Raw genomic sequence first — 21,180 nt, 5'->3', positions numbered from 1 at the left:
TTTAGCACCAATAGAATGCATATGTTAACAATTAAAATACTGTATTTAGAAATACACATACACTATTTTTTATGATAGTTTTAAGATTCACTGATGGTTAAGCATATTGTGCCATAAGATAAAATAGTTCTGTTAGCATATAGAGTAACTTCTTATACTAAAAATTCATTTTTCAAAAGGATATGAGGTATTGTCAAATGATTTTTTTTCTAAATTAGGAAATTGGAAAATTCATTAAGATTTTAAAAATATATCTTATATCTTGTAAAACAGTACATTACTCTATGCATAAAGTAAATGCTATTGAAAACAAAATGCATTTTTGAATTGCTTCTTTTACACAATTAATTGGTAATTGATTTAAGGACTAAAATTGGAAAACTTAAAATGATAAATAAACGTGTGGGGCATCTGTGGAAGAACAGTGTCCAATCAAACTTTCAGAAAGCTCCTACGGTTGTCGAAGTCAGTGAGGGTCGCTTTGGTTATATCAGTAATTGTAATAGTTCAGATAATGTAATTTAATAATCTTGTCAATGAGCTCTGTAGTCAGTGAGACTACAGTTAATTCTAGCTTTGCAAGTTATAATGGGTGACCTTTACTAAATTACTGTGTGTCTACTAACCTAGTTTACTAATCTACATTGGGAAAAATAATTTATAAAGTATAATGCATGCAAAACTAAACACACAACCTGGCACATGTGAGCACTGAATATATAATATATATTTTACCTATTTTTAACACAATTGCCATTTTATTATTTCTGATTAGCATTAGAGTGTGTAAAATAACTCATTAATTAGGCATCTCATGTCAGTGTAGTACATGTGTTTTGCAATGTTTGGTTCAATTGTTTTAAGTCTTCTAATTGTTTAAAATTCAGGACAGATTTGCATTTTATGGAAATGATTTAATCCTTGCTTTTATTAAAAATTAAAACTACGTTCATTAAATCCAGGTATGAGATTGGGAATTAATGTTTGGGACATTCACAATTTGAGGTATCCATTTTAAAAAAATTTTTTAGAGGTTGGTCTAAGTGTAATATACAGTTAAGCCAGTAACGATTACAAAATCCAAAATGAATTGTTCATTGTCATGATGGTTATGGGTTTCACTCTGAATTACATTGATTGGCAAACCTATTATTATGTATGCATCTACTTGAGTGATTCTCCACAGGCAATAATGTGGATACTCTAAGAAATCCTCAAACGTATTTTATATTTTGGCTCGTTTTCCACCTTGAATTATCCACATGAAGAGAGTTCTACCTTGATTTTAGTGTATATAAACTTTACCTCAGGTGCATCACAGCCAGTATTTACAATTTTCTACTAAATGAGATGAGCAAGTAGAGAAACAGGGAGAGTAGCAACACATACCTTCTGTCAGCAGAAAGCCACACGCCCTTCAGTGGGGAGGTCAGGTTACCTCTTAAAGACACAAACCTTATCTGTGATCTTCACAGACTACCCTTTGAAGGGTCAGAGTGAGGCAAAAGTGGAAAAAGTAGATTCCTTGCCAATGTGTCACTTCAGATTTGAACAGGAAATTCTCACCCTAGGGTTATTTTGAATCAGTTTATCTCATCACACACTTTAGAATATAGGAGACTGGGTGGCTAGTGTGTCGTTTAGTTTGTCCATTTTCAGTGCCTCTTAGAAATTATTTTTATAGTCGACAGGATGGGCGGAGAGCAGAGATTTGACCCATGGAGTTGATTGTTTCCATCTCAGTCACAAACACCAAAATCTTGTAACTTTTTAAAAGTATCATAGATGTTTACTTTCTACCTTTAGACAAGGTGGCTAAAAGTTGGCATTATATACTTCTTTATCATACACCTCTATCACTGTTATCATAATAAAAAATTTAAATAATCTTATCAATCAGAATTTAATGTACTTGTCACTGTTTTCAGAAAATGCTACATTTTCAACTTAATTGTAACTGACATGAATTTTCAAACTTATCTTCTTGATTTCTTTGCCGTAGTTCTTAAAATTCTCTCATTCATTTTTCTTCTTTATGTAAGTTAACCAGATTCCTCTGATTAAAATAAATGTCTCTTGAAAGAATAAAATATTAAACAATACTGAACTATATCTCTATGCCAGAGACTGATATAATAAAAAACTACCTACAATATTGTTCACTGATTCCTTCTCTAATCATGACTTATTGTCTCCATTTTAATAGAAATATTTGTTGTAAATGATTAAAGCTTAAGTTAAACTAAGTAGGGAGGTAAAAGCAATTTTTAAGATATCACCTACTTAAAAATGGGGAGGACAGAAAACAGAGATTTTTAAAAACATAAGTAAAACGGTACATGAGTGCCGGGGCATGGTAGCTCATGTCAGTAATCCCAGCATCCAGAATCACTTGAGCTCAGGAGTTTGAGGTCAGCATGATACACAGGATGAAACCCCATCTCTTAAAAAAAAAAAAAAATTAGCCGAGGATGCTGGTGTTTGCTTGTAGTCCCAGCTGCACTGGAGGCTGAGACTGGAGATCGCTTGAGCCCTGGAGGTCAAGGCTGTAGTGAACTGAGTTAGTGTCACAGCACTGCAGCCTGGGTGACAGAGCCAGACCTTGTCTCAAAAATAAGTAAACAAAAATTTTAAAAATGGTATACGAATATCAGGAAAAAAACTATAAATTATCTAGTCGTATTAAATAAAATCTTTTCATCATTTATTTTCTATCAAGAAAAGGGGGAATGTTTATGCATAATTCTATTGCCCAGGCAGGAGTACAGTGGTGCCATCTCAGCTCACTGCACCTCCGCCTCCGGGGCTCAAGTGATTCTCCTGCCTCAGCCTCCCAAATAGCTGGGATTACAGGTGTGCACTAGCATGCCTAGCTAATTTTTTGTATTTTTGGTAGACAAGGTTTCACCGTGTTAGCCAGGATGGTCTCAATCTCCTGACCTCATTATCCATCTGCCTCGGTCTTCCAAAGTGCTGGATTACAGGCGTGAGCTACTGTGCCTGGCCATTCTCTAAAATCTAAACAGTTGAAATTTAAATCCATATTTATTTCTTTGCACTGAGAATTATTATTTGCCCTTCCATCAGCACGGCTAATGTTGGTAGGTGTATATGTTTTTCTGTAAAATATTTTGTAATCTATTTTCACAAAATAAATTAATAATGTTATATGCATATATGCTTGTGTTTATATTGTATCTATTTCTATTACAAGTAAATTTTTTATATGTACATTTTATTACATTTTCATTAACTAGGTTTTTTCTGTTAGTCATATTATGGAATTAAAACAGTAAAATCATTCACTAAAGATGCCACATAACATATCATTCACTAATGTTTTCTATTTAAGTTTGAAATACTGATGTCTACTACTGCTACAAACATCCACTTGGAGTTTTCCATTAAATAGTGTTATACTGTTATTGTTTGCTTAATGACAGGGATACTTCTGAGGAATGTGTCTTTAGGCAATTTCATCCCTGAGTCAACATCATAGAGTGTATTTACATAAACCTAGATGGTACAGCTACTACACACCTATGTTATATGGGATAGCCTATTGCTCCAAGGATACAAACCTGTACAACATGTTACTGTAGTGAATAACGTAAGCAATGAACAGAATGATAATTTTTGTTTATCTAATCATACATAAACATAAAAAAACAGTAAAATATGGTTTTAAAAAAGGGGAAAAATGTCATGCTTTTATAGGGCACTGACTACGAATGAAGCCTGCAGAAATGGCATTTTCCCTGGGTGAGTCAGTGAGTAGCAAGTGAAAGTCACGGCCTAGGATATTACAGCACGCTACTGCAGGATTCATAAACTCTACACTAGGGTACACTATAGTTATGCAGCGCTTTTTTTCTTTAGCTAATAATAAATTAACGTTAGCTTACTGCAACTTTGCTGGTTTCTAAATTTTTCAATTTTTAAAAACTTTCTGCCTCTTTTTACATATCCTTTATTTAAAAACAGAAATTGCACTGCCTTGAAAACTATTTTCTTTGTATTCTTATTCTACAAGCTTTTTTCTATTTTTCATTTTAATTTTTCTTTTTAACCTTTTAAAAAAACTAACACAAACACACGCATTAGCCTAAGCCTACACAGTGTCATCCAGATCAATATCACTGTCATCCCCTCCACATCTTGTCTCACTGGAAGGTTCAGGCAATAACACACGTGCAGCCATACTCTCCTATGGTAACAAGGCCTTCTTCTGGAATTCCTCCTGCAGGACCTGCCCAAGGTTGTTTTTCAGGTAACTGATTTTGCAGAATTAAAAGGAGTACACTCTAAAATAATAATTAAAAGTACACTACGTTAAATACATAAACCAGTAACACTGTTTATGTATTATCATTATCAAATGTTATGTAGTGTATGTAATTGTGTGTGCTATACTTTATTCCACTGGCAGCATGGTAATTTGTTTACATCAGCATCACCACAGACATTTGAATAATACACTGTACTGCAACTATTGCTATGACATCACTAAGTCATAGGAATTTTTCAGCTCCGTAATAATCTAATGGGACCACTATCTATGTGCAGTCTGTCACTGACCAAAACATTTTGTGCCATGTGACTGTATATCATGTTCTTTGTTAATCAAAATACAGGTTTCTACTGTTTGAGCATTTAATGTGAATGAAATTTACGCTTATACAAAGGTACAATAAACATATAAAAAGAACACAAAAATTACATAAGATAACTGGAGTAATTAGAATTTACTGTATATGATGTGTGTATATATATATGTTGATACGACCTAAATACACACACACACATACAGAACTTACAATGATTAATATTAGTTGTCAACTGGATTGGATGGAAGGATGCCTAGATAGCTGGTAAAGTGTTGTTTCTGGCTGTATCTGTGATGGTGTTGGCAGAAGAGATTGATATTTGAGTCAGCGGACTGGGCAAAGACGACCCATCCTCAGTGTGGGTGGGCACCATCCAATGGCTGCCAGAGCCAGTAGAACAAAGCAGCTAGAAGAATGTGGGGTAAGCTGGCTTGCTGAGTGTTCGACTTTGATTTTTCTCCCGAGCTGGATGCTTCCTTCCAACCCTCCTGCCCTTGGACATCAGACTCCAAGTTCTTCAGCCTTTGGAGTCTTGTACTTACACCAGTGGTTTTACAGGGGCTCCTGGGACTTCGGCCACAGACTGAAGGCTGCACTTTTGGCTTCTCTGACTTTGAGGCTTTTAACTCAGACTGAGCCACTACTGGGTTCGTTCTTCCCCAGCTTGCAGATGGCCTATTGTGGGACTTGGCCTTGTGATTGTGTGAGCCAATTCTCCCTAATAAACCCCCTTTCGTATATACACGTATCCTCTTAGTTCTGTCAGTCAGGAGAACCCTAACGCCGAACGTACATATGTATTACCGTGACTATTGCAAATAATGGCAATAACTGGTTTCCTATGGGTTATGGGTAAGTTGGAAGTCAATAAGAACTGAATATGTACTGTTAATGTAACATGAAATAAAATAATTATTCAAGGAATTTAAGAAATTAGAGTGAATTAGTTATTAATGTAAACAAAATTTAAATATCTTCAATAGATTAAACACAGATTCCCAATGAAAACTTGGATATTCAAAAAGACTTAAAGGAATTACATGGATATACCTAATTGGATATTGAATAGTGTATTAATGACAAAGTTTCCAACACTAAAATAAATATTTATATTAGAATTTGAGGGGCAGATACAGGCTAATTGGTAAACAAAATAGAGAGTAATCTTACTTTGTTTGTACTGGTAAAATAAAATATCACAAACCAAGCAATGTATTAACCATAGAGATATATTACTCACAGTTCAGAGAACAGGGAGGTCCAAGATCCAAGTGCCAGCAGGTTTGGTGTAAATTGTATTAAATTAACAAGTTTGCATGTAGAAAGTAAACAATGAAAATGTCTATTATGAAAACATAAGGGAACAACAGAGTTTAAACACACTTGGTAATGTTCAATCAGAATGTAATAAAATTAAGTTATAATTAACACCTATGGTTCTATATTTCAATACAAATAAAATACATAAGGATTATCTTTTAGAAATTGATAATTATATTAAATATAGAGTAATTTGAATGTAAAAGCAAAGAATGTATATATTCAGTAATAACTGTTGTCTTTATGAGACATTCCTTTCATGTAAGCATAAAGAAAAATGAATATAAAAGTAGAGCTACCATATGATCCGGCAATCCCACTATACGCAAAAGAAAGAAAATCAGCTTTCTACTTATGGCTAGCCAATTTTCCCAGCACCATTTATTAAATAGGGAATCCTTTCCCCATTTCTTGTTTCTCTCAGGTTTGTCAAAGATCAGATGGCTGTAGATGTGTGGTATTATTTCTGAGGACTCTGAAACTGGATCCTTTCCTTACCCCTTATACGAAAATTAATTCAAGATGGATTAGAGACTTAAATGTTAGACCTAATACCATAAAAACCCTAGAAGAAAATCTAGGTAGTACCATTCAGGACATAGGCATGGGCAAGGACTTCATGTCTAAAACACCAAAAGCAACGGCAGCAAAAGCAAAAATTGACACATGGGATCTAATTAAACTAAAGAGCTTTTGCACAGCTAAAGAAACTACCATCAGAGTGAACAGGCAACCTACAGAATGGGAGAAAATTTTTGCAACCTACTCATCTGACAAAGGGCTAATATCCAGAATCTACAAAGAACTCAAACAAATATACAAGAAAAAAACAAACAACCCCATCAAAAAGTGGGGAAAGGATATGAACAGACATTTCTCAGAAGAAGACATCCATACAGCCAACAGACACATGAAAAAATGCTCATCATTACTCGCCATCAGAGAAATGCAAATCAAAACCACAATGAGATACCATCTCACACCAGTTAGAATGGCAATCATTAAGAAGTCAGGAAACAACAGGTGTTGGAGAGGATGTGGAGAAATAGGAACACTTTTACACTGTTGGTGGGATTGTAAACTAGTTCAACCATTATGGAAAACAGTATGGCGATTCCTCAAGGATCTAGAACTAGATGTACCATATGACCCAGCCATCCCACTACTGGGTATATACCCAAAGGATTATAAATTACTCTACTACAAAGACACATGCACACGTATGTTTATTGCGGCACTATTCACAATAGCAAAGACTTGGAATCAACCCAAATGTCCATCTGTGACAGACTGGATTAAGAAAATGTGGCACATATACACCATGGAATACTATGCAGCCATGAAAAAGGATGAGTTTGCGTCCTTTGTAGGGACATGGATGCAGCTGGAAACCATCATTCTTAGCAAACTATCACAAGAAGAGAACACCAAACACCGCATGTTCTCACTCATAGGTGGGAACTGAACAATGAGATCACTTGGACTCGGGAAGGGGAACATCACACACTGGGGCCTATCATGGGGAGGGGGGAGGAGGGAGGGATTGCTTTGGGGAGTTATACATGATATAAACGTCATGCACATGTACCCTAGAACTTAAAGTATAATAAAAAAAAAAAAAAAGAAAGAAAATCAGTATATCTGAGGGATAGCTGTACTCCCATGTTTGCTGCAGCACTGTTCACGATAGCCAAGATCTGGAAGCTACCCGAGTGCCCATCCACAGAGGAATGGACAAAGAAAATGTGGTATATATAAACAATGGACTAATATTCAGCCATAAAAAGAATGAGACCCTGTCATCTGCTACAACATGAATGGAACCAGGGGTCACTATGTTAAGTAAAATAAGCCAGTCACAGAAAGACAATCATCACATGCTCTCACTTACTTGTGGGATTTAAACATCACAACAATTGAACTCATGGAGAGACAGAGTAGAAGGATGGTTACCAGAGATTGAGAAGGATAGTGGAAGGGTAGTAGTAGGGAGGTGAAAATTCTTAATTAACGGCTATAAAAATATTTAGAAAGGATGAATGAGACCTAGTGTTTGACAGCACAAAAGGATCACTACAGTCGATAATAATTTAATTGTACATTTTAAAATAATTAAAGAGTATAATTAGATTGTAACACAAAGGATAAATCCTTAGGGAGACGGATACACCATTTTTACATGATGTCATTATTATGCATTGCACGTCTGTCTCAAAACAGCTCATGTACCCAATAAACATATACACCTACTTTGTACTCACTGAAATTAAAACTGAAATATTTAAAAAAGAAAAGATGAAGATAAAATATTTAAAAACATACCATGCCTCACGAACTGGTAGACCACTATTACAGTTAATGTGCTGTCTTAATATAAGGCAAGCCCTTTACTGGAATTGAAGAAGCATACTTCATAACGTTAGATTAACTTTCCAAACCTCTAGTAATATACATTTTTATCACTGCATGTACCTAATGATACAAGTTCAACATATAACTGAAGAAAGTGAATAAGTAGACAATCATAAATGGGATTTTTCAACACTTTTCTCTCAGTGCTTAACACATAAACAGGCCAGGGAGCCTATAGAAAGATTTGAACTAGACAAGTAGTTATCACTCATATGCACACACTCACACATATGTAGAATATTCACATATTTAATTTCACATATTTTTCCCAAATATACTATAAGCTCATAATTCTAAGCATATTAGTAAAAAATATAGGACTACGATTTCAATGTAGTACCAGTAGCCAAGCTTGGCCAGTGGACAGTTAAAAAATAGCTATTCTAATACAGCATTAATTAATACAAATTAAAGAACATGTAAAACCAGTTTCTCAGCACACTAGCCACATCTTGGTGTACAAAGATGAAGAATATTTCCAGCTTCATAGAAAATGTTCTAACTACAGTTTACCTACCACGGAAGTCAATAAAAAAATCTGCCAACCTTACATGGTTTTAAATTCAGTAATACATGTCTAAATAACATATGGGTGAACGAAATTATCAAAATGAATGGTCACAATTTTTATATGAATTATAAGGAGAAAAGAAAATCTTTCTTGTAAAAACTGATTGCCCTCAATGTACATATATTACAAAAGATGGCCTAAAAATTAAATTACCTGTGAATGCACTGAAATAAATTAAAAATAGAAAAGCTAAAATTAAATACAAGTAATGTATAAGAAAAAAATGAATAAACAGTAAAAAATCACAATAAAGAATAACATTACAATAGAGAGAAGAGAAAGGCCAAAGGTATTTTCATTGAAAATGCCTTTAAATTTTGATGAAAGACTACTAAGAATATACACCTATTAACACATCCACAAAAATAATAAATTTAACATTTTAAAAAATTGATAAGGGCTGGGCACAGTGATGCCTCCCAAAGTTCTGGGATTATAGGCTTGAGCCACCAGAACTGGCCTATTTCTAGATTAAACATGGAAATACCATTATGGTCTGTACAGTTATTTAGAGGCAATAAATGTATACTTTTATTACATTTTAATGTCTATATGAAATAGAAAATTCATAAATACTCATTACCAAATGCAGTATCTCAAATAGAAATCTGAGTATATCCTACATGTATTAAAGAAATTCAGTTTAGACATAAACTTTTCTACAAAAATAGTCTACAAACAGATGGCATAACAGTGAACGATAACATTTAAAAATAAAGCAGTACTCTCAACAAATGCTTCCAGGTTATAGAAAAACAGAAATTCTTCCCGAGATAGCCTGGATACCAAAACCTTTCAAGTATATAGCTATGAATAAAAACATGGTCAAATATCCTCGTGAACATGGATGAAGAAACAAATCTCACCCTACATAAAACACATATGCACCAATTTTTTTTTTTTTTTTAAGACAGAGTCTCCTATTGTCGCCAGGTTGGAGTACAGTTGTGCACTCTCGGCTCACTTCAACCTCGGACCCCGGTTTAAAGTGATTCTCCTGCCTCAGCCTCTCGAGTAGCTGGGATTATAAGTGTGCGCCACCATGCCCAGCTAATTTTTGTATTTTTAGTACAGATGGGGTTTCAGCATGTTGGCCAGGATGGTCTCGACCTCTTGACCTCGTGATCCGCCCACCGCAGCCTCCCAAAGTGCTGGGATTACAGACGTGAGCCACCGCACCTGGCCAGCACTGATATTTTACGTGGGAAATATACAATGATCATCATGAATTTGTTTCAAATACAAAGCCTCATTTAACATTTGAAAAAATAAAAGTAGTTTATAAAACGTTATATAAACAAAACATATATCACTCCAACTGATACAAATTAGTAAAAATGGTACAATTGATAAAATCTATTAGAAAATAGAAATATTATAAAACTGTTTCGATATGAGAAAGATAGCATAAAAAAAAACAAGCTTTGTAAATATGAATAGCATGTTGAGGTATTGTTTGCCAAAACCAGAAAACGATACATATGATACACACAGAACTTTGATTGTATCTTCTATTCAACTATGGGTATAAAACCCTAGCCAGTGAAAATAAATGAAAATAAAACTAAGTTATAGCATGTGGATTAAAAAAAATAAAAGTGTGATGATTTGCAGATAAAATGCTCTTTATATAGAATACCCAGAAAAAAATCAATAGTTGACATAATAGATTGCAATATATAAAATCAGTGGAATAAGTAGATATAAAATCAAAATGCAGACATCAATTGTATTTCTATTTATAACAACAAAAATTACTAAAGGGAATTTTAGAATCAGGATGCCATTTACAAAAGCATGAATATAAAATACCTACATTTCTGTACGACTTTAATCCCCCAAAATACAAAATACGATAGAGAGAAATTAAAGATAACACAGTACACTGAAGGAAACACTTTATGTTGATTAGAAAAGTCAATATTATGAAGAAGTTAATCTTTGAAAATTAGAGAATAAATGCGGTCACAAACAATCCCACGAGAGGCTTTTTTTTTTTTTTTTTCTGGATAGCTTTATTGAAGTGTCACATACAAAGCATAAATTTCCATCCACTTAAAATGATTAAAAATCTATGTTTAGTATATTCACAGAGTTACAACCGTCACCACTACAGAAATTTAGAAAGTTTTCATCGTGACACAAAGAAACTTTCTAGCAATTAGTGATCATCTCCTATTTCCACCTCCCTTAGGCATTGGTAACCACTATTCTACTTTGTATCTCCATGGGTTTGCTTGTTCTTGATACTTCATATAAACTGACTCATATAACATGCAACTTTTAGAAAGGCTGAATACTACAAATATCAAATGCAAAACGAGCCCGACACAAATGCTAGGATATCTGTACTTTAGTAATTGTGTGTATCCTACTTCAATAATTGATTTACAATTTTCTTATTAGGGCACATAACATAATTCATTTTAAGATTTATGCAATCATAATATTATTTCTATTTTAAGAAATATAAAATTTATCTGATGCACTGCAAATGCAAACGCTTTACTTCTAAAGCTTATGCTTACAATGATATATTTTTGAAGATTCACACTGGTCTGATGAAAGTCCACGTGCATGTAGCATTGCACAGTTATGTTCAGCATGATCTGACTCTTTTATCCTGTAATGGAAACAAATCCAAATTCTGTTACATTTTAGGCAAATGATTCATGAGACAAAAACATTTTCCATGTACTGTAAGAAAAGAACTTCATGGGAAAGGATAATTAAATTTTTCATAATATTAGTAAGAGTCATTATTCTGAACACTCAATAGAGTGGTCCCCCTTCATCCATGGGGGATATGTTTCCAGACCCCAGTGGATGCCTGAAACAGCAGATAGTACAGAACCTATAGAGAGATTATGTTTTCTCTACACATTCATAACTATGATAAAGTTTAATTTCTAAATTAGGCACAATAAGAGATTGACAACAATAACTACTAATAAAAAAATTATAGCAATATGCCAACAGCACTACTACTGTGCTTTGAGGATATTCTTAAGGAAAAAAGTAAGTGTGGCTTTTTAATAAAAACAAGCTCTGCAATTCCCTGATAGTCCGTCTCAAGCTTGTCCAACTCGCTCCCCATGGGCCGCATGTGACCCAGGACAGCTTTGAATGCGGCCCAACACAAATATGTAAACTTTCTGAAAACATTCTGAGATATATATATATATATATATACATTTTTAGCTCGTCAGCTATCATTAGTGTTAGTGTATTTTATGTGTGGGCCAAGACTATTCTTCTTCTTCCAATGTGGCCCACAGAAGCCAAAGATTGGACACCCCGGTCTTTCTGATAACCAAGAGGGTTACTAGTGACTAATGAGCGGGTAGACATTATGGACTACTATGGTCTCTTGTAAATTATTTATGTCAACATTTCACTAACTTTCCACATCTTTCTTCATGTCAATGAGTCCACACACATTTATTCATATTATTCCTCTGAATTTATCATTTATATATATTTTTATATAGCACCATACAAAACAACGTACTCATGTTTGAATGTCAGACCGTTGATTGTCACCCATGGATGATGACTGCTGTTACGAAACACACCAATCCATGAGGAAGATAAAATGGCGGTCAGAAATTTCTAAAAGAAAAGAAAGAATTTTCACTTAAATAATAATTATGAAAACATTATAAAAGCAATATATTAAAGTTGAAAACCACTATTTGCAGTACCTAAATTTTTCATAAATGTTTATAATTTTGATATAAATGAACTCTTCAACATTTATACTTAGTACTTTCATTCTTATTCTCATGTTAATGAGGACCTGTTAATTCTTGCATTTTAATAGTGACCCCAATTGACCGAATAAACCCAGGAAGGATTTAAATAAGTTTAGTGATACTGTGCATTCATTCCTCCAGATATGTGACTAAATCAATCTATTTTTGTACTATATTTCCCAGAGTTGGAGATTTGGAAGAGGAATGAGAGGTTGTTATTCGGAAATAAATGACATAGAAGCTACAGACTGGGTTTTCTGGGCACCACAGCATTCTTTAACTAGATAAGCCCTCACTTTTAACTGATTTGGTTTTGGTGGAATAACAGTGGTCCTGACAGGTGGTGTAGACTCATCTCTCTCTGGTATTCCCTGCTAAAAACAATTATAACCCTGTGATTAATGAAAGACAAAAGCAACGGAGAACTCTGAAAGGTGGAAAGAGATAGATGAAATTGTCTGGGACCCTAGCATCAGGGATCAACAAAGTGTCGGAGCGAGCGTGTTAAGTCCCCCACCTGAGAGAAGAAGGTGACCTAGGCCTGCTGTTTCCCTGCACCCAACCTGGCAACAGGAGGAGGCCCAGCAAAGCTCACTCCTGCTCTGTATTGAAGGGGAGTCCCCTCCACAACACCAGGCAAGGCTGGTACCACTGGCGAGCATGATCTACCAGGAGACCTGCTATCAAAACAGCCAGAGGAAGTGCTTCCTTCTCATACCAAGAGACAGCAGGGTGGATGTGGGTGAGGAGGATCAGCAAAGCGACCCCATGACCACCAGTGCACCACCCAGGGTCCTCTTTGTCCCTGAGGGCAGGAGACCCACTTCCCCATCCAGAGACAAAGACTCAATGGATTCTTAGTGTTCTTTGTACATAGTACAGCAGTGAACAGTAACATACTACTGATAACTGCAATAATATGGAGGAATTGCACAAATATCAGATAGGAGTGAAAAACACAGATATGAAATTTACACTGTATGTTTCCCTTTATATAAATTCAAAAACAGGCAAATGTTATTTATAATATTAAAAGTCAAGACAGTGTTTTGGAGAGGAGTCAGGGTAAGTGATGAGGGCACACACAGGGGTGGATCTGCTAGAGCTGGAAACTTTTATCTCATGATCTGACTTGTGTAACATGAGTTCATTCACTTTGTGATCAATCTGCATGACCAGATCATATAATGCCTGATAAAATTAGATAGCAACATTTATTGTGGATTCAAAGCATTTATAGAAGCATGGTTTTCCATGAAAAGCAAAAACTGAAAACAATCAAAAGTACCTTATCAGTATATGAATTTTTAAACATTATTAAGTCAATCAATTAACTATTACATAAACTTGAAAACATACAAGCTACTCCCTACTAAATACATAAGCTAAATATATATACCCACACATATGGATGATTTCTATAAATATATTATTGACCGAAATAAGCTTTTCATAAAGTGCTTATAACATTTACATCTTACCATTTCTTCTTCATTATCTATAGAAAGCAGACTGGAGTTCTTTGAAACACAGGCCTGCACACTCTCTGCCCAAGTTCTTTTCTCCTTACCAATATAATAACAACTGTTGGAATATGTAATCCACTCCTCAGGACAATGGCCACAGTGACGTGCTAAATAAAGATATGAATTACTGTCTAGACCAATATGAATTTTTTAAAATGAAATTTTTTTTTACATATTTGCAAAGGTGTAAACCTATATGTATGCAACATATCTATGCATCTTCAGAGGCTGGTAAATATGTAGTTTTAAAATACCCAGTCACTTATATATATATGTGCAATAAAGGGTCAGCCTCTCATCTCCTAATTGTGTTCCCATATAAAGCAAACCAGCAAACAAAAATCTACTTTATACATGTCTTGAAAATCAATGAACAAACTAATCTGATTTTTAAGGAACAATAAATAACTTGTATCTTATAGCAATAAGAATTTGAACACAACAGATAAAAACAAAGCATAGTGATTTTACTTACAGTTGATGACAAGGGAATGCCTTACTCTAATCCTTATTTATGAACATTTATTGCCAAATTTTATAATTTTTCACCCCAAATTTTATTTTTGCACAGCCTAAGATCAAGAAAAAATAAACTGTACAATATTAAAACTTTAAAAATTATTATATACCTTTCTGAGTTCTTGTATTCAGGGAAGAATTGTTGTGCTTCTGTGTTAATGTAGCTAGAAAAATTAAAGTAATCTTTGTAAAAAATTAGCATCTAAATCAATCATAATAATTTTAAGTTTTTGTTTGAAATTTTTTGTGTTAGAGTTAGAATAATATGGAATAAAAATGATTTTAAGAAAAATTTGATAAAGTAATAATGGTTTTTTGGAAAAGTATTTCATAGATCTAAAGAACTAAATTTCACCATCTCATATAGTTCTTATAATTCTTGATTTAACTACTTTCAAAAATTAATTTCTATTTCTCAGTAAGGTTTTTCAGACTCCTAGAACGTATTTTTGAGTTATGAAATCAAATTATATACATACAATTGCATCAGAAGCAAATACTTTCAACAATTATTCTTTCATTTATTCTTTGACAAATTCTGAATGACCATTCCACATTCAGTCCAAAGATATACATTACAATGAGAATTCTATTCCCTGAAAATATGAAATGTATAGAGGCACATTCAATCATTAACATGAAAATTCCCCTTGTAATCTTCTAAAATAGACTTACAGGGAATAACAACTATCGTTACCACAGAGGCCATGAAGACAAGACAGCTAATTCCCAGGATCCCAGCAATGAACTTCTCTGGAACTGACGGTAAATCTGCAGGGAGCGAAATGGGAACAGTGCGAAAGGAGAGGTGGACACAGTTGTTTAGAAGATTCAAAAACAAAAGAACCTGAATGCACAGGAATCATACGGAGAAACTTGGACCCCAAACCCTCATCTCCCATTGTAATCTTTTTCTCAGAATAATATACCATTGCATTTTCAGTAAAAATAATGCTCCATGAATTCTTTGACGAAGACTACACATTTCAACAATGCGTTAAATCAGTCTTCATATTTTATATTGAAATAGCATATCTCAACTTGAAATTCTGATCTTTGCAAATAGAAAATATGTGAGCACTCCCTGCTCTTTCCCCACATCCCTGTACCCCAAGCTGCACATCCTAGACTGTTATATTGAGGATCTTTTTTTTTTTTTTTTTTTTTATACTTTAAGTTCTAGGGTACATGTGCATGATGTTTATATCATGTATAACTCCCCAATGCAATCCCTCCCTCCTCCCCGCTCCCCATGATAGGCCCCAGTGTGTGATGTTCCCCTTCCCGAGTCCAAGTGATCTCATTGTTCAGTTCCCACCTATGAGTGAGAACATGCGGTGTTTGGTGTTCTCTTCTTGTGATAGTTTGCTAAGAATGATGGTTTCCAGCTGCATCCATGTCCCTACAAAGGACGCACACTCATCCTTTTTGATGGCTGCATAGTATTCCATGGTGTATATGTGCCACATTTTCTTAATCCAGTCTGTCACAGATGGACATTTGGGTTGATTCCAAGTCTTTGCTATTGTGAATAGTGCCGCAATAAACAAACGTGTGCATGTGTCTTTGTAGTAGAGTAATTTATAATCCTTTGGGTATATACCCAGTAGTGGGATGGCTGGGTCATATGGTACATCTAGTTCTAGATCCTTGAGGAATCGCCATACTGTTTTCCATAATGGTTGAACTAGTTTACAATCCCACCAACAGTGTAAAAGTGTTCCTATTTCTCCACATCCTATATTGAGGATCTTTTAAATGCTTTACCTTTGCAGTGAAAGGTTTTGTCATTTCCTTGAAAATCCTGAGAAGTTTTTTGAAGGTTTAATTCCGCATAGGTTATTTCCTCTTCAGTTACTAAAATGGAGCTTGTATTGTCCTTAGGTTTTTGTTGCTGCCTCTTTGGGTTTGGGGGCAGATTCAAGTCTGAGTAGATTACTCCTTGGTTATCCATCTCTGCAGTGTGTGATGTCAGCGACTGTACTCTATAATAACCGTAGTTAAGAAGTTAATAAATGGTTTATATACAATATTCCCTAGTGCAGTTAAAAGGGTGAGGTGGTGGCCGGGCGCGGTGGCTCAAGCCTGTAATCCCAGCACTTTGGGAGGCCGAGACGGGCGGATCACGAGGTCAGGAGATCGAGACCATCCTGGCTAACAAGGTGAAACCCCGTCTCTACTAAAAAATATAAAAAATTAGCCGGGCGAGGTGGCGGGCGCCTGTAGTCCCAGCTACTCGGGAGGCTGAGGCAGGAGAATGGCATGAGCCCGGGAGGCGGAGCTTGCAGTGAGCTGAGATCCGGCCACAGCACTCTAGCCTGGGCGACAGAGCGAGACTCCGTCTCAAAAAAAAAAAAAAAAAAAAAAAAAAAAAAGGGTGAGGTGGAGAACGAGTATTGGAGCTCATTTTGCATTAAAGAATCTAAAGTTCTTTCTCTGATTTTCTTCAAGCCTAAACAAGTTTCTTATGGTAAAATATTTGTTTCAAAAAAAGATTGGTGGGTCAGGCGCGGTGGCTCATGCCTGTAATCCCAGCACTTTGGGAAGCCGAGGCGTGCCAATTACAAGGTCAGGAGATCTATACCATCCTGGCTAACACGGTGAAACCCCGTCTCTACTAAAAATACAAAAGTTAGCCGGGCACAATGTCAGGCGCCTGTAGTCCCAACTACTCGGGAGGCTGAGGCAGGAGAATCGCCTGAACACAGGTGGCAGAGGTTGCAGTGAGCCGAGATCTTGCCACTGCACTCCATGGGCGACAGAGTGAGCCTCTGACTCAAAAAAAAAAAAAAAAAAAAAGAGAGAGAGAGAAAATTCTACGTTTGACAAAATATTGTTGCTGGGGCAATAAGAAGCAATAAATTACTAAGGAATAAAGAAGTTCAGGAATAAAAATATATTTCTTTTTTTTTTTTTTTTTGAGATGGAGTCTCGCTCTATCGCCCAGGCTGGAGTGCAGTGGCCGGATCTCAGCTCACTGCAAGCTCCGCCTCCCGGGTTCACGCCATTCTCCTGCCTCAGCCTCCCAAGTAGCTGGGACTACAGGCGCCCGCCACCTCGCCCGGCTAGTTTTTTGTATTTTTTAGTAGAGACGGGGTTTCACCGTGTTAGCCAGGATGGTCTCGATCTCCTGACCTCGTGATCCGCCCGTCTCGGCCTCCCAAAGTGCTGGGATTACAGGCTTGAGCCACTGCGCCTGGCCAAAATATATTTCTTAAAGTGTGATGCTTTACCTGTATTAAAAATTAAAATGTATTAGAAAAAGTTCTGCACTCATTTTTTATGTTAATTTTGAAGTCCAGTAATGGTTAAGACTATGTGGTCTGCACATGAAAATCGTAAAGTTGAGATATTTATATACACATATATATATAAATTTCTTGCACTAAATTACTTTTATTTAGTAATTTATACACATTAATGAAAATCAATAGGGGCAATTAAATGGTCTTTTCTTAATGGCTGAAATGTTCTAAGAAATTATTAAAAATTTAAACTATTAAAAATTATTAAAAATGTGAATATTTGTATATGTCGAAAATGCTATGTGACACGGTTAACTTATGCCTAACCTAAATAGTATTAGGAACACCACATAAACTGTTAATATTTATAGAAGTATTGGTAATTTAATAAGTAATTGGTAATTCATTTCCTGGCTAAGTTATGAACCAAAAACTGATAAGTAAAAGCATAGGTAATTCATGTTAAAGCACATTTCATTTAAACTTATAAAAAGATTTTATGGTTGTCAAAGTGAGTAAAGGCCACTTTTGTTGTGTAAGTACTTGTAAAGTTTCAGATAATGTAATTAAATCATTTAGTCAATGGGCTCTGGAGTCAGTGAGATCTAGAATTAATTCTAGCTTTGACATTTACAATGTGTGACATTTAAAAAGTTATTCTATGTTTAATAACCCAGTTTGCTAATCTAAAACGGCAATAAGAATATATGAAACATTGCATGTAAAACATTTACCACTCAACCTGGCACTTAAAGTTCTTAATAAGCATTAGCTATTGTAATTATTATTTTAGTCACAATTGTTATGTTACTGTTTCTGATTCGTGTCAGTTAAAGCATGGAAAATAAATCTTCAGATAAGTCTCCTATATCCGTGTGCTACATTTTTTTTGCAATATTTTGATCAATTTTAAAAAAGTATTTTGATTGTTTTGTATTACCTTTAGCATTTTATGTACTCTATCTCATTGTGATTCTTATTAAAAATAAAAACTGCTTTTATTTAATCTACGTGTCTGAGGAATTGTATTTGGCTTTCATCAATTGATTCATTTATTTTAATAATCTTTAATGGCTAAGCTAACTATAAATTATTATTCAAAGATACATGATGTACTGATTACAAAATACAAAATTAATTGTCCATTATTGTGATGTTAATAGGTTTCACTTAAATTATATTGATCAACAAACCCACTAGGTTTCCACAAACAAGAATTTGAAAACTTTAAGAAATCCTTCAACATATTTCATATGGTTTTTACCCTGAGTTATTCAAATGAAGACAGCAATATTCTACTTTGATTTTATTTTATATTAATTATACCTCCTCTGCACCATATTGAGCACTTGTAATCACTCACTAAGTGAGGTAGGCTAGTAGAGAGTTGGAGAGTAGCAACACATACCTTCTGTCCCCAGAAAGTCACACATCCTTTAGTGGAGAGGCCAGGTTAGTCTCACAAAAAGGCCTGCTATAGCTGGGTAATAAAAGGTGAAATTTAAAGGCATAAATCCAGGACAAGAACAAACAATGCCTATAATCTTCGCAGACTGCCCTGTGAAGGCTCAGAGTGAGTCAAGAGTGGAAAAAGTAGATATCTCATCAACATGTTACTAAGGTTTGAACAGGAAATTCTACACATGGGCTATTGCGAAATCAGTTTAATCTCATCACACACCTCCAAAATATAGGATACTCTGGTCTGTTAGAAGTACAAGGTTGACTTTGAAAGTGGGTCATTTAGTTGGTCCATTTTTCAAGTGCCTATGATAATTTTTGTTTCTGTCTTGATCACAAACATTGCCAACCCTCACCTCATTAAGAGTGCCTTTTAGACTAGATTGCTAAATCTTAACATTACATACTTCTTTTCTTATTCTGTCACTTCCATTATAATAGAAAACATTCTAAAACTCATAGTAACATTATCAACTGATATCTACTGATTTTTTCCTTAATTATTCTGAAAAATTACTGTAGTAATTACTCAATTGATTGTAGCTGGTACAAAAACCATCATTGCCAAAGTTATATTATTAACATCTCTTAGTTCTTAAATTTTTGCATTTAATTTTTTAAAAATAGATTATTTAATCTTCAGATTACCCTTGATAAAAATAAATGTATCTTGGAAAGGTAAAATATTAATCAATTTTGAAATATATTAGCACACAAGAGATTGAAATATTAAATAGATATTCATTACATTCTTCATTTATCCATTCTCTGCCATAACAAATTATCTCAACTGTGATAGAAATATTTAGTTGTAAATGGCAAAAACTGAAGTCAAACTATGTATGGGGAAAAAGTAATTTTAAAATCTTACTAGGAGGAAAGTCAGCAAATTGGTAGAACAGGTGGTCCCCCACACATATGCCCCCACAACAACAATAATTTTTCAGCCATCCACAGACAAAAGTTCCTTTGAGGGAGTTTTGGAATTCAAGTAGGAGTTTGTAAAATGCCAGTGGAACCCAAGACCTAGGAGGGTTGTTTTAGAGAGTAGATTTGCATCCAAGTGGCAGACTTACCAACAGTGATTCCATCTTCAGACCTGAAAAGGGACTCATCCTCCTGTGCACTTGCCTTCAGCCGCATTAGGACTTCGTCATGCTGCCAAAACCATCTGCCCAGGGGCCCAGGAGCAGACTCACACACTAGTGTCTCAGGAGGCGGGCATATCAACTGTAGTCTCAATGTAGACCCTGAAACAGCCCTGTAACTTGGCTTTAACTACTGTCAGCCACAACTTGAGATCAGTCCTTCACCCACAGAGACTTCCTGGGAGACATATACATCTGTTCCCCTGGGGCATGCTTGCTGATCTCTGTCCTATAGAAGATACTAAAATGGCCCTGAATCTCCACTCAAGCTCCTCTCAACTGTGGCCTGAGTTAATCACAGGAAATTGCTGTGAGACTCACTCATCTTTGTCAGCAGTACAGGCTTGCTGACTTCAGTTCCACGGTAGTTTCTGAAACAGCCTTGAATCTTGACCCTCATCCTTCTCAGCTGTGGGCTGTGAGCAGTCTTGCCAGCTCAGGGATACAGAGGGAGGGCATGTGCATCCATGTCCCAACTGGGAGACCATTGACCTAGGTTTCACAGCAGATCCTGAAATGGACCAGAAAAGGGGGTTCAACCCTTCTCAGCTATGCTAGAGAGCAGTTTGCCCACACAGGGACCTGGAGAGAGACATCATAAGTGCCCCTAAAGGTA

The 21,180-nt window shown here is 35.3% G+C and overlaps 1 protein-coding gene across 7 annotated transcripts in view; it reads right to left on the bottom strand.

The window, feature by feature from the left end:
• KLRC2 (killer cell lectin like receptor C2) overlaps positions 1–20,882 on the bottom strand; it is a 51,065-nt gene extending 30,183 nt beyond the window's left edge. The window contains exons 1-8 of one of the 7 annotated variants that reach the window (XM_033222889.1): positions 20,493–20,882; positions 19,364–19,435; positions 16,478–16,695; positions 15,386–15,481; positions 14,821–14,874; positions 14,147–14,298; positions 12,422–12,522; positions 11,439–11,533 (exon numbers count right to left, since the gene is read on the bottom strand). In XM_033222889.1, the coding sequence (XP_033078780.1) occupies positions 11,439–11,533; positions 12,422–12,522; positions 14,147–14,298; positions 14,821–14,874; positions 15,386–15,481; positions 16,478–16,664 (685 nt within the window). In that variant the 5' untranslated portion in view covers positions 16,665–16,695; positions 19,364–19,435; positions 20,493–20,882. Of the gene's footprint in view, positions 1–5,869; positions 5,921–10,916; positions 11,534–12,421; positions 12,523–14,146; positions 14,299–14,820; positions 14,875–15,385; positions 15,482–16,477; positions 16,696–19,363; positions 19,874–20,492 lie in introns of those variants that run through there. The other 6 variants (XM_033222897.1, XM_033222892.1, XM_033222890.1 and 3 more) reach the window with 6 other exon arrangements.
• Between the last annotated feature and the right edge of the window lie 298 nt (positions 20,883–21,180).

This window comes from Trachypithecus francoisi, unplaced genomic scaffold (assembly GCF_009764315.1).
Source record: "Trachypithecus francoisi isolate TF-2019V2 unplaced genomic scaffold, Tfra_2.0 Lachesis_group11, whole genome shotgun sequence".
Classification (NCBI taxonomy): Eukaryota; Metazoa; Chordata; class Mammalia; order Primates; family Cercopithecidae; genus Trachypithecus; species Trachypithecus francoisi.
This window is presented reverse-complemented; position numbering and strand designations above follow the sequence as displayed.